Source organism: Oryzias melastigma, linkage group LG1, assembly GCF_002922805.2.
Source record: "Oryzias melastigma strain HK-1 linkage group LG1, ASM292280v2, whole genome shotgun sequence".
Taxonomy (NCBI): domain Eukaryota; kingdom Metazoa; phylum Chordata; class Actinopteri; order Beloniformes; family Adrianichthyidae; genus Oryzias; species Oryzias melastigma.
Window position 1 is genome coordinate 7,218,418 of NC_050512.1, and position 14,015 is coordinate 7,232,432.

General features: G+C 41.5%; 1 protein-coding gene across 1 annotated transcript in view; it reads right to left on the reverse strand.

Moving 5' to 3' along the window:
• si:dkey-28e7.3 (trafficking kinesin-binding protein 1) overlaps positions 1–12,380 on the reverse strand; it is a gene marked incomplete at its 3' end in the record, with an annotated part of 29,044 nt that extends 16,664 nt beyond the window's left edge. The window contains 1 exon segment of the mRNA XM_024260078.1: positions 12,317–12,380. Within this exon segment, the coding sequence (XP_024115846.1) occupies positions 12,317–12,380 (64 nt within the window).
• Between the last annotated feature and the right edge of the window lie 1,635 nt (positions 12,381–14,015).

The window sequence follows — 14,015 nt, forward strand, 5'->3', positions numbered from 1 at the left end:
CACTTGAAAAAAAATGTTTGTTTTTTTGTTTATTCCCATTTACCTTTCTTTTAACATTTTTTTTATTGAACACTTCACAATTTACAACATATAAACACAAGTAACATAATCTTTTCGCAAGGGGCAAATACAAAAAATACATTTTCCAGGCGTGTATTAAAATAATATTTGTAAATAAATAAAAGGGAGCTAAAAAAAATCTCAAAATAAATTACAATAACAAACAAAGAGATTTGTTTAGAGATCACATTTGTCATTTTCTAGTCTTTCATACAACTAAGAGACTTATAATATAATATAAATGCGATTAGAAAACAAGAAAATGAGAGTTTGTACCTCTCAATTTGCAGTAGTGAAAAACAAATATTGCAGTCTACTTGTTTTGCTTTCCTCTGCCTCTCCTAGGGGCGGAGTTGCGCATATCGGTCATATTTTTTAAAGAGCTCTAACTTGGAATCGACTAGAGAAATACTTTTCTTTTTTCCCTTTTCTCTTTTTTTCTTCACAACTGGGCCGGATTAAAGCATCGGGCAGGCCGGATTTGGCCCGCGGGCCGTATGTTTAACACCTGTGACAGCTGCTGAGCATCCAGGAACTAAAAATCCATCAAGTTTATTTCAAAATTCGTTTCAATGCAAGAACAAAATAGTTTAAAGGAATATGTAAAAATAAGACAAATACATGGAAACAAGAACATAATGAAAAGATGAACCAGAGACCACGAAATACGTCATGAATCTAAAAGGCTGCAGAAACACTGAAGTGGATCAAAAAGCAAAAACAAATTCCAAATAAAAACGCTTTGAATTACTGCAGTTTATAACAGAATACAAATAAAGTAAAGTTATATTAAATTAGTCATAAAAAATACAAGTGCAAGCAGTGAAATATAGCAAGAACAATAATACTAGAGTTTAATCAATTCAATAATAAACACCTATAAATTAAATCCAGTTCATTTAAAAAAGCTTCAGACTAGAGCAGGGCGGATCGATCCAAAATTCCAATACCATCAATCTCAAATTGGTATCAGTATCAGATTGATACCAGCCAGCAGGTATCGATATTTCCACTCTATTTTTAAAACTTTTCTTTATCTGCGAAAAGAACCCAGCTTTTAATGAACTTTTTTCCATTTAATTGAAAATCTTGTCCTAATTCTGTTTTTATGCTTATCAAGTAATTAAAAAAGGGAAACTTACAACAAACATTTGCAGCAATAAAAAACAATTGAGATTTTCAGGTTCGTGTCACTTCCACAACATTTACAAAAATATTGATATTGGTATCGATATTGGCGATATTGACCAGCATCGGGTTGATACCCAAATGCTCAGTATCGCCCAGCTCTACTTCTGACCCTTAGGAGAGTAAACGTGACAGCGAACCTCACCAAGGAGGAAAACATCTCAGCACCTGAGACTTCATCGGGCTCTTTCATCAGGAGGTCCAATAACATCTGAAAGGAGATGCTTCAGAGGAAGCCGGCCTGAGGATTGGCCCACACACCCTGAGTCGGGCTCAGATGTCCAACCTGCAGTCAGTCCTCCTGCTAAAAAACGGCTGAAGTGCTTCAAATGTTTCATGAATCCTTTTTGTGTCTAGAAAAATCTTTCATCGGAAGTTTAGTATATGAGCTCTTATTTGAGACAGATTTTTGTGTTTTAGCCAGACATGTTTGGACTGCAGTTTCTCTCACTGAAAACGTGTCTAAAAATAATGAAAAAATGAAAGAATCATTTTTATATTTTTAGATGATGTTTCTGATTGGAGCCTCGTTTATCAGAGATACAAATAGTTGAGGTTCTTCAGTCGACTAGAAGTTTTCATGTGGTTTAAGCCACGTATAAAAGAGCTGGAATGATCTGAGGAAAAGTGAGGATAGACGATGCTGTGACTCCCGCTGACGGAGGCCTGATCGGCATCTGCATCTCTGCGTTACGGTTGAAGAGTCAACCAGAACTCCACCTGCCCTCCTGACAAAGGATACTTGATACCAAGCTCCAGTTATTGCAGTGAATAAAGCCTGCTGGGAGGGCTGAGGCCTAATAAAGCAGCAGAGCGAAGCTCTCATGGTGGTGATGAGGAGGAGCACAATCACACCTGTATGTCTGCAGTCCTGACGGAGCTGGAACTAACCATCATCACAAGCGTCTCCTCCTCCTCCTCCTTGTCCTGCCTGCAGTCCATCCAATCAGCTGAGTGTTTTGGTTTCCTGCCAGGAACACCCCCCACCCCCTCCACTGATTTACAGCTCTCTGCACTCACAGACCTTTGCACCCCCATCAGGAGGGGAGCTCCTCCTCGCCAGCATTGACCGAACCGAGCATTACTTCACAACAATCCAAGACTCTATTCTGCTTCAGGCAGATTCACTTTTCATCTGAGGAGATTGTGGTGGAGCAGCAGACGAGCGGGGGTCACACTTCTGGCTAACACAACACAGTAACTCAAGAAGCAGAGGAAAAATTGAGGCGGAGCAAAGGCTGCCAGCCTTCCAGGCTTTGGTTGCATCACCTGATCTTGACCTTGAAGCCTGGACTGAACATTTAAACCAAGCTCTTTCAGGTGTTAGCATGAGCCGGGGAACAGGCAGACAACTTTCTCTACCTTCTTTGTTTTCTGAAAATGATCAGTAATCTGGAAAATAAAAGGGTTTTTTTTGGGGCAAACTCAAGACTCTTGAAGGCCAGAAAAGAGTCTGGTCTCTGCTGTCAGGTGGAGTTGGCAGGTGGACTTGAAAAAGTAGGTCAGTTAGAGATTTCCTTTAACAAACTAAAAAAAAAACACTCCTCAACTGTCTTTAAGAAAAATCTAATAAATGACTTTCTGGGAACACTGAATTCACTAAAGTTGGCTAAAAATGGTTAGAAACGTTTTCAAAATGGGGGTAAAGAAATATTCCTTCGACTGGAAAACAATGTTGAAAGAAAGTTTAAAATGATTTGACAAAAATCACCCAAATGAATGTGTTGAAGGTGCTTCAGAGTGCAGTCTGCTATTCCCAAGAACACTTCAGTTCACTGCAGCAGCACAAAAGAAGAACCCCAGAACCCTGCTCCAGAGCCAGGGACACATCAGCAGCAGACTCCCATCATTCCTGTGACCAGCCCAGCACTAAAAAACCTGTTTTTTCAGAAGATAAGGAAGAAAAGGAATCTTGGTTTCAGAAGATAGGTGTAAGGTTATCAGGAAATTAGGTTTTTGTTTGTTCTGGGCATAATCTATACTGGTAACTACATGTTTTTTTAAGTTTTATTCTTTTAGAGGAACATTTAGGCTATACTCAACATAAACGCCATCCATCTTCTTCTGCTCATCCGAGACCGGGTCGTGAGGGGAACAGTCTAAGTAAAGATGCCCAGACTTCCCTCTCCCCGGCCACTTCCTCCAGCTCCTCTAATGGGGACCCCGTGGTGTTCTCAGGTCAGCCGAGAAACATAGTCTCTCCGGCGTGTCCTGGGTCTTCCCCTGAGACTCCGCCCAGTGGGACATAACCGGAACACCTCTCCAGGGAGGCGTCTAGGAGGCATCCGGACCAGATGCCCAAGCCATCTCAACTGGCTCCTCTCGATGCGAAGGAGAAGCAGCTCTACTCCGAGCTCTCTCTGACAGACCTCACTCTATCTCTGAGGGAGCGCCCAGCCACCTTACCAAGAAAACTCATTTCAGCCGCTTGTAGTCGGGATCTCGTTTTTTCGGTCACGACCCAGAGCTCATGACCATAGGTGAGTACTGGAAGGAAGATCGACCGGTAAATTCAGAGCTTTGCTTTCTGGCTCAGCTCTCTTTTCACCACAACTGACCGGTGCAGCGACCACAAAAAGGAGGACGCCGCTCCAATCCATCTGTCGATTTCACACTTCGATCTTCCCTCACTCGTGAACAAGACCCCAAGATATTTAAACTCCTCCACCTGAGGCAGGAGCACTCCACCCACCAAAAGAGGCAAACTACTTTTCTCCAGCCTCAGACTTAGCGGTGCTGACCGTCATCCTAGCCACTTCACACTCGGCTGCAAACCGCTCCAATACATGCTGGAGGTCTTGGCTCAATGGCGCCAACAGGACAACATCATCTGCAACGAGAAGAGATGAAATCCTGTGGTCCCCAAACCAGATCAACTCCGGGCCCTGGCTGCACCTAGAAATTCTATCCATAAAGACTATTACCAGAACCAGTGATAAAGAGGAGCCTTGCGGAGTCCACAGGACACCACAGGGAACGCGGTCGAAAACCTTCTCCAAATCCACAAAACACATATGGACTGGATGAGCAAACACCTATGGACCCTCCAGCACCTTAGAGAGGGTGTAGAGCTGGTCCACTGTTCAGCGACCAGGACAAACATCGCACTGTTTTTCTTGGATCTGAGGTTTGACTGTCGGATGAATTCTCCTCTCAAATACCCCGGCATAGACTTTCCCAGGGAGGCAATTCGGGCAATTGTCCAGGGTTATCCTCCAAAGTCTTAACTTTTTTTGGTTTTAGACTAAGGATCCCAAAACTTTTTCTAACAGTTTTCTTCTCTGGTGGGGGGCCGAGGTCGGTTTGTTGGCTAACAGAAAAAGTGTAATAGTCATAGCATGTGTCTAAGCATAAACATTTATGTTTTTCTAGAAACCCACACAAGCATATTTTAACAATCCCTTTCTGTAATCTTCACACACAAAATCATTTATTTTTAATTCATTTTTATAATATAATATTTTTATTACATATGATAAATAAAAAAGTTGCTACATCCTGTGATCAGCTGGTAACTGATGGATCCATCATCAATGACATTGATCATTGCAAAAAAAACGTGCTTTAAGTTACTTTAAAAAATGTTTCCTTAAAAGAGTTTGTAAATTCATGCCTGTGAGTTTATAAAGACGTTCATTTAGTCAGCAATGTATGTTTAGGTCGATCAAGCGTTAGCATTAGCCATCCTATGGTAAATCCCATTATACATTAGCATCAAGCTAGCGGACTTAAGCAAAATGTGTTAGATCAATCTCTACTTTCATGGATCGGTTATTGATCCATTATGATCAGATATATTAAATTAATTTTATTAACCCAGCCCTACTAAAAACCTTCTCTAATAAAAAATGTATTTTTTGTGTTTTCAACATGTTCTTGTAGCATTTCTCTCATACTGGAGGATATGTAAAAAAAATAGGATTAAAACTGGATTTATGAGCATTTCTTTATTTAAATCATGATGGATCAGGAGCAGATAAAAACTCACAGTTTGAATAAAGCTCAGGTTTGTGATGCAGCAAATAAAAAGTCTTCCTTTGCTACAGTTCTGATGCATCCACTTGCAGACAAATAGACCCATTAGCGTCTTCATCTGAGCTGTCATCTGGCTCAAAGCTTTACGGCTTAATAGCTTCAATGTTGCTCGCCCTTTCTTTGCTACGCTAATGTTAGCTTAAGGGTTGTAAGGTGTATAAGCTAGCAGAAGAGAGAAATTAGCGGAGGTTAACTTCCGCTTGAACTCAGAGGTGAATTTCGAATAAACAACTGCATAAAATACAGTAACTGTTTAAATAAAAACGACACAAGCTATTGGATTTTAGCTAAAAACTGCCTAATCACAATTGAAAAACCACTGAGAATGATTTTACAATAGATACAAATACAGTTGGAGTGGGACTTTAACCATAAGGTAAAAAAAAATGTGATAAAAATCAAAAGAGAAACTGCAGGTGAACAGATGAAACTGAAATCTCTGCTCCGCTGCACTCTCCTGCCTTTTACAGCTTCTCAAAATGCTTGCGTGTCTGACCTAAAAACATTTAGCCATTAAAACCAACGAGGCCCTTGAAGGTCACAGATGGAGTCATTGACAGTGGCTACACACTTAATATGTTTGCAGAGGCCAGGGGCCAAACAAGTTGATCTTCACTGGTTTAATCTTTAACGGTGCAGCAAGCAGCACTTTGCACACCAGCGTTCATCAAGCCACAGCCATTAAAACCTGCTAAATGCCAGGTTCCATGAAGAGCACGAGGGCTGCCCCCGCAGCTGTTCATGAGGTAAACAACTCCGGAACAGTTTTGAGGGAGACGACATAACGTCTGCAAGGTCGACGGAAGGTCACAGAGACAGGAGATAGAGTCAGCATGGCAAGAGATGTCTGAAGACTGCTCTCACTCCTTTTCAAGCAATCAATCAAGCTCTACTTGACTTTGGTTAATAATCACTATATTTAATTAGGGGTGTAACTGATCACGGATAATCCGTGATCAACCCCCCCCGCTGCGTACCTCGCGCCGCATGTGCATTATTAAAATCAATTGTCCGTCCACACCAAATGCAACTGGCATCAAATTCGTGTACTGTGCACCGTCTTTGTTTCAACAGTTTTTCAAAAAGTCTGTTAACCTGAAGCTCACGCTCACGTGTGGGAGGAGCTTCTGTCAAAAACTTTTCTCGAACTCGTCATGGAGGACGTGGAAACTAAGATGCCGGTTTATTTATTTTGAAGAGCTGAATAAAAGCATCGGTACACGTCTCCTTGTCCAGGTTCAGATCTCCCAGTGAGAAGAAACAGGGGCATGCCGTCAAGAGAAGGCAGTACGGCAAGCCAAAAGGATCAAAAATCACCAGGAAAAGCGGACATGGCAGTGTCTCACCTGCACATGTACTTCAGATAATAGTAATCATTTGAAATATTTAAATGTTCCCACAATTAGTTTCAATACTACAATGAATACCAAAAAATAATGAACATTTATTTTATCTTTTCCATTTAATATTTGATTTGGACATGGGGGGGGCAAGGGGAAAACTGCAAATTTAGCATTCGTTTCTCTTAGTTTTGGTAGATTTGGTCTCCAGACATGTAAATGTAATCAGAAACTACATGTTTTTACATTTTTGTTTATGTTCAAATTTCAGGGATGTTCGGGTGTATATTTATGCTTTAAAGTACTTTATATATGTTTTCTCAAATGTATGTTTTAAAGCTTCTTACAAAAGTAATTTTAGGCTTTTAACTTATTGTTTTTTCCTGTTTTTTTCTACTTTGTATTGATTTAAAAAATGATCCAAAATGTGAGTTTTGTGATCTGTTACACCCCTATATTTAATTAATTAACTGGGACTTAAGTGTGTCTTTGTATGCATTTCATTATTTCTGTAATGAGTTTGCTAAATCTGTTTTTTTTCTTGCATCGTCCACCATTTATGCTTGAAATAAACCAAATCAATCGATCAAAAGTGAACATTTTTAATGAGACTGATGTTTACCTTAAGTAAACCTAAGATGCTCAGTTTATCGTTTTTAGAACTTTTAAAAAAAAGTCGTATTGCAAAAAAGAAAATAAGGGATTTTCTTTTTCACTCATTCTCCTCGTGTTTTACCATTTATTTTCAGTAAATATAAATAAAAGCGACAATGCTGCAGAGCTTCACATCTCCGTCACAATGATCCAAGATCCAAACATCAGGCTGAAGTAAATATTTGAACTTTATCAGCTATCAGAACAAAATGACCCAACAGTTTATCTCGCACGTTGTAGTGCAGGGGTGGGCGGACGTGCACCAGCTCACGACTACTGTGCACACACAGACAGACTGGCCTGGATACACTCATCAAGTCCATCACAAGACATTTATGACCCAAGATGCAGGATGACGTTTTAGTAGAGATCTTCTCATCTCACAGATTTCACTCCGATTCCGTCTGGACAAAAGCAGCAGAAATTATGCAAACTTTTAAACGGTTTTAAACTTTGTGAGTCAGAGTCTCAGGTTTTATCGTCAGCCCCCCCATTGAGAAATGCTGACACAAAAACCCTCCAAAGCGAAAGCAACCTCCTGGGACGGTCAGGTGTCACTCAGGAAATGACATCACGCCCTCACAGCACATCTCCAGCGCGGCTCGTCGGGTTAAACATTCATCTGCACGCTCACTTTCCCAGCAGGACACGAGTATTAGTCAGCTCACTGATATCAGTCATAAAAGAAGGCTGTTTTTAACCTGCGGGGGGTCACACGAGGCAGGTTTCATCAGGTTCAAGTTTCAATCCAAACAACGGAGGTTACTACTGTAAAATAACCCCCCACCACCCAGCTGAGGCTAAACATCTGCGTTTGAAACAAGCGGAGAGCAGGACGACAATCAGATGAGCAAAATCCTCTGAGTGAGAGGAGTGGGACAGAAGCCACACAGAACTCCAGCAGAACCTCACAAACACAATGATTAAGAAGCATGTCAAAGTAAAATGTAAAGTTTCAGGTTCTCTTGATCTGTTCTGATTAATTTTTCACACAGTAACACGACTGAACGAGCCAAACGCGGATGAAAAACATCTGAAGGTGTCAGCAGAAGGGAAGCTGTTGTTGTTGTACCTGCATGTTCGCCTTTAAACACATAAAGTCCAAAAGCTTCTGCACAAGTGAGTGTGACATCAACGAAAGGAGAAAAGACACTCTCTGAGACCATGAAGATGCAGTTCAGAACCACTCGGTCGGGACAGATCCTCACCAAAGCGGCGTCTGGCTCTCCTCAGACAGAGTTTGGTGAAGCAGAAGTGCGCAGCATCTTTGAAGGGTCTGTTTGGAGGAGGAACAGAAGATTCTGAACTCCAGCAGCACACATCCAAACCCAGTCAGGTGCAGCAGGCGACTGCTCGAATCCAAAGCCAGGTTGTTTTACCGGCCGGTTCCTGTCCTGCCGGGAAGAGGCGAAGCCACAGTGAGGCAGGGTGGAGGTGGGACTGCCCGAGCGGGAGGAGGGGCGTCCAGAAAAGAAGGCGTGCCGCTTTATCACAGTGCACACTAAGGACACAATGGGCTGAAGCCTGCGGCTCCACTCCCCTCATCCTCCTCCTTTGCAGAGCTGCAAACCCACAAAGATTTCCCAAACAAAATATTCAAACGCGTCTCTGTGGTGGAGCCTGTCTTCCTGCACTGCAGATCACTGATTTACAGACAGCCAGGAGTCATGACTCAGACTTTGAAATGAGGACTTTTAGGTTTTCTGAGTTATATCCTGCTATAGTGTCTAACATGGACATTAAACATGGCTTCAATGTCAAAATCCAAATCTACCACATTTCTGAGGACTTTGCTGCAGTGTAATATCTATTTAAGGGTGTGTGGCAGAACATGTTTGGTTTGCTTAAAGCGACCCACTTTGGGCACCCATGGCTTAAAGTAAACCAGAGTTTCCCCCGATAACAAATTTTCAGTCTGAATACACCCAAGTGAATTCTGGTCCGGAACCAGGAACCGCTCTTGGTCCCATCATTTGAGGTGGTCTTGGTTTGTTTCCAATCAGACTGAGCTCCAGTTCACTCAGAGTTTCCTCAGTCTAAATAGCCTCCATGCTTGGAGTGGAACAAACTCAATAAAACAACTTTAAACGGGGTACACATTCCCACTCATACTATTTTCCCGACAATCTTTATGTCATAGACACCTATCAGCATACATTCTTAGCCGTCAGATTCTCAGTAACCATCTTGCAGCATGCCTTCACCATCCTAAAGAAGCAGTAAAAAGTGTTGTACCTGCAGGACGTTGAATATATGAACTGTCCTGACAAGGATTGCAAAGCGCAGGACTTCCATTGTTCCTTCTCTCTTTGCTTTGCCCTGCCCTTGTAATTCCTGGCCAATGACTTAAAAGATCTTAAGTCGTGTGATTTTGTTAACAAGCTTTGTTTTGAAACAGAAATCTCTGGTTAAAGGGTAGCCTGAATACAGACCAAACACCAGGTTCAGGACTCGATCCAGAACAATTTAAGTGAAACAGATCACTTTTCCAGTCCGAAAACACCCTAAAGCGCAACCACTCTCTCACTGCAAGTGGATAAGGAGAAGGACGGTTTCAAGATGGAAAAAGTCACAGAATTAAGCTCTGAAGAAGAGCAAATGTGGAGACTTGTCTGTTTTTAGCAACAACAGCTGCTTCACTGCCACAAACACTAACACAGTGGTCACCAGTCCCACTTGGTGCCGGATCACAGAGAAAAAGATAAATGATACATAGATTATACTTATATGGCGTTTTGCTACTTTGATAAAGGCCCAAAGTGCTTTTGGTTTGACTGCTGCAAGGCGCTGAACCACAAAGAGCAATGTCAGATTCATTGTCTTACCCAAAAACACTTTGTCAAACAAGGTGGAAACCGAATATACAATCTTCCAATCAGTGGTCAAGCGCTCTACCTCCACACCACAACTGCCAAAGTGGATAATTTACATTATTTTAGTTTTATTATCTGATTCTGAAGAAAGTTTTACTGTGTAAAACTACCAGATCGTCTCCATTAATATCTGTCCCCGAGTATCTTTTGAACATTCTCCTTGGTTCTCCTCTGACCCTCAACGCCTACCTTCTTAACCCTTGTGCTATCTCATGGGGTCCAGATGACCCAAGCCTTACATTGATGTGTTTTCCATCCCATGACAGAAGTGGATGAAGGTGGACAGGATTTTATGTCTGCAACGGACACCAGTGAAAATCAAAAATCATTGGAAAAATAAAGTTCAAAGCACAGTCTTGTGGGGTCCAGGTGACCCCACTCCCAACGTCAACATACCGAGGATAGCACAAGGGTAATTAAAGCAGCTGCTCCAAAAGCTAAATTAAAACCCCCCAAATAGCAAAGTCAACAAAAAACAAATGTCTTAGTAAAGTTTCCTTGTGCAAAAGAGTCAGGAAACTAAGGGAGAAAAGAAATCAGCATTTAACAGAAAAAAACAGGAGTTCTACTTCAATTTGTATTTATTGTAGGTCACAAATCCCTCCAGGTTGGTTGATTCCAGAATAAACAAAAAGAAGAATTACTTTAGTGGTTCATAAAAACAGTCAATAAAAGAAGCTGCAGTAAGTCGCATTAAAATGAAAATAAACACCAATCAGGGCTTCGGTTCAAGGAACAAATAAAAACCCAATGACTAGAAAATGACCAGAACACTCGCAATAAACCAGTAAAGGACTTCCTGAAATCAAACACTAAGACTGAAATCTGTGAAAAACAAGGGCGTCCTGGTTTTACCTGAAGAAGATGAAACTAAACGTTATGTTTCAAACCTGCTTCATTTTAAAACTGAAAGTATCATTTTACGATTCTGTGTACTCAAGAGTTTACAAAAATTATTTAGAGTAGTTAGAAATACACCACTTACAATAAGATAGGGATTTTGTGAAAAACTCCATGGATGTTTTATACACAATGTTTGTTTTACTTCATATATTTTCAGGAGACAGAGGTTGTTGTGTTGAGGTCATTGACACATCTCAATGTGTTTTCCACATAAGGGTATCAATGTGTACAGTGTGTCTTATTTATTGAGGCTAAAACCATAAATTCTAAAAGAAAAACTTTTTCAATGTGGCATCAATGTCAACATTCTGTGGATGTAAAAATCTGATTTTGCCAGTTAGTCTTTCCAAGTACTTCATTCAAAAAGACTTGGCAATGACTTGAAGCAACTGGTTCGTACAGGCCAGTTTAAAACTACTCAAGAAGTTGGAAGTGAGAAAAACGGTTTGTGAATGTTTCCAATAATTTTATTGCTGATTGTACTTTGGTGTATATGTGTATGTGACCCCCCCCAGGGCTCCTTTGAAAAAGAGATTTTTTTTATCTCAACAGGACTTCCCTGGTTAAATAAAGGTAAATATACAAAAAGAAGACATGAACACACAATGTCACCTAGTGGACGAGCAGCAACTCTTGGCTATTGCGCACCTTCGTGTTGGCAGTAGGTAGTCAGGTGTTACAGGTAAACTTGTTGAATCTCAACATGTCATCAGTAGACTTGCATCAAGACACAGAAATACTACCAGAGTTTGTGACAGAACCACCAGTGGAGTTCCACGAGTAGCAGTCCACAACCATGACCTGTACCTAAGGACCTAACTCTTCAGACATGGTTTTGCAAATGTCACACTGCTGCAGGCCTGTTTACCCGATGATCTGGTACTAGGGTTTCCAGACAAACCATTCACAACCAATAACTGCTTTGACTTGAATGACAAACGACCGTTGCAGGTGAATCCATCAACACCAAAACCCCACCATGAACATTTGCAGTGGGCAAAAGACAATGTGCAGTGGACAATGCAGCAATGGTCTACTGTCCTGTTCACTGATAAGTGTTGGGTCACCTTGTAAAGAAATAATGGTCGTCAGTGTTGCTGTGGATGCCGAAGTGAGCGATACACAGAGGTCAACATGGTTCCCGGGGTTTTCTTTGGCGGAGGAGAAGCAACAGGCATCACTAGTCAGAGCTAACCAATTTGGTTAAAACAGATGACCCAGTCATTGCACGTTATTTCCTCAGAGACAGCATAGAACCATCACCATCCCCCAATTTCACCAGCACAACCCCAACTTTCTGTTCACGGGTGACATCGTCCCACCACATCGTGCTAGAACTGCACAGCTGGATGTCAGGAAGTCGGAGATCCTCATATGGTATTGCCAGCCATGACCTCTGACCTGAACCCTAAAAAGCACGTCCAGGACCAGCTGAAACAGAGACTGGATGATCATACTCCACCCCTAAGTGACCTGGAAGAACTGCTGTTGCACTTGTGGAAGAGTGGAACTCTTGCCACTTGGCAAAGCCAGGATATACCTGGAGAGGTACACCTGAATGGATAGACCTCAAGAAGGACAACCAATTGTCAATGCACATTCATGTGTCTTTTGTGAACTTGTGCGTGTGTTGCTTTGTGTGCTTGTATGCATATTTTGTGTCTGTGTGTACATTTGTACTTTTGAATTTTAATGTTTGCTTTTGTGTGTGTGTGTGTGGGGGGGTGGGGGTGTGTGTGTGTGTGTTAGTTTGCTTCTTTATGTGTGCATGTTGGCTTCCATGCTCATACTTGCGTGTGTTTTTGCATGTGTGTGTGTTTGTTTGCATGCACGTGTTTGTGTGTGTGCCTGTCTTTGTGTGCTTGTTTTTAGGCATATTTGTGTCTTTGTGTGCGTCTTTGAGGGTGTATGCTTGTCTGTATGTGCATTTGTTTGCATGTGTGTTTATTTGTGTTTTATGTGCATTAGTATGTTTGAGTAAAAGTATGTTTAGATATTGACATGGTTTCTGTTCCACTTTTCCGTTTACCCGTGATATATTATCACTTCCTGAACTTGTTTGGATGACGATGTTGGTCTAAACAACATTATCAGGTATTTTTTTTGTTTTTGTTTTTAAAGCTGAGAGGACATTCACTTTATACATGTGATTAAAATATTGTTTTTTGTTTGTTTGTATCTGCCTTTAGAGTGACGGACTGGAAAAACACAACTGTAGTTAAAGTGGAATGGATTTGTCCTTTTGGTTCAATGTCTTTGAAAAGATCACATCTCACTGCTTTGTGAGAAGCTGCCGCACCCTGAACTAAGACCTGGGCAAACACCTTTTGTACCAACAAAAACCATGGCGTGGATAAAACAAAGCGTTGCAAACGTTCACAAACTAGTAGTGTGCTGCAGCTGAGAAACCCAGGTTCTGTCTCCATGCAGATTTTCTGTAAACAGCTGAGAAGCAGAGTTTGACTGAACACTAAATGTCCATGTGATGGATCGTCAAGTTTGTACGATGATTGAGATTTTTTTTCTTTTTGTTCACCTGAACTGACTTGTTCATGGTGGCTCTGATCAAATGTTGGAAATGTTTTGAAAGTCAAGAGACTTGGACTCTTTTCTGCTTCAAACCTGAGACTCATAATCTAGGACCACCAATGAGGGCAGAACAGAACTGTTTCAGAGGACTATTAAGGATGAGTGATTCCTAATTGGTTCCGTCTCTGCTGTTCTTTGGAGCCAGTGAACCAACAAACAGGTTACATCAAAGCATTCTACCAGAACTCCTGAACGTTTCGTCCACATGATTCAGTTTTTCTGATTTTACTGATCATTTTAATCAAGGACAATTAAAAACCTCTCTTCAACACCTCGTCCCTCCTCCCCCGCGGCGGTGTGGAAAATTTCCCCGTCCACCTCCGGACACCTCCCGAACACCGAGGCTCCGGTCCGGTACGGCAGCGGCGGCGGT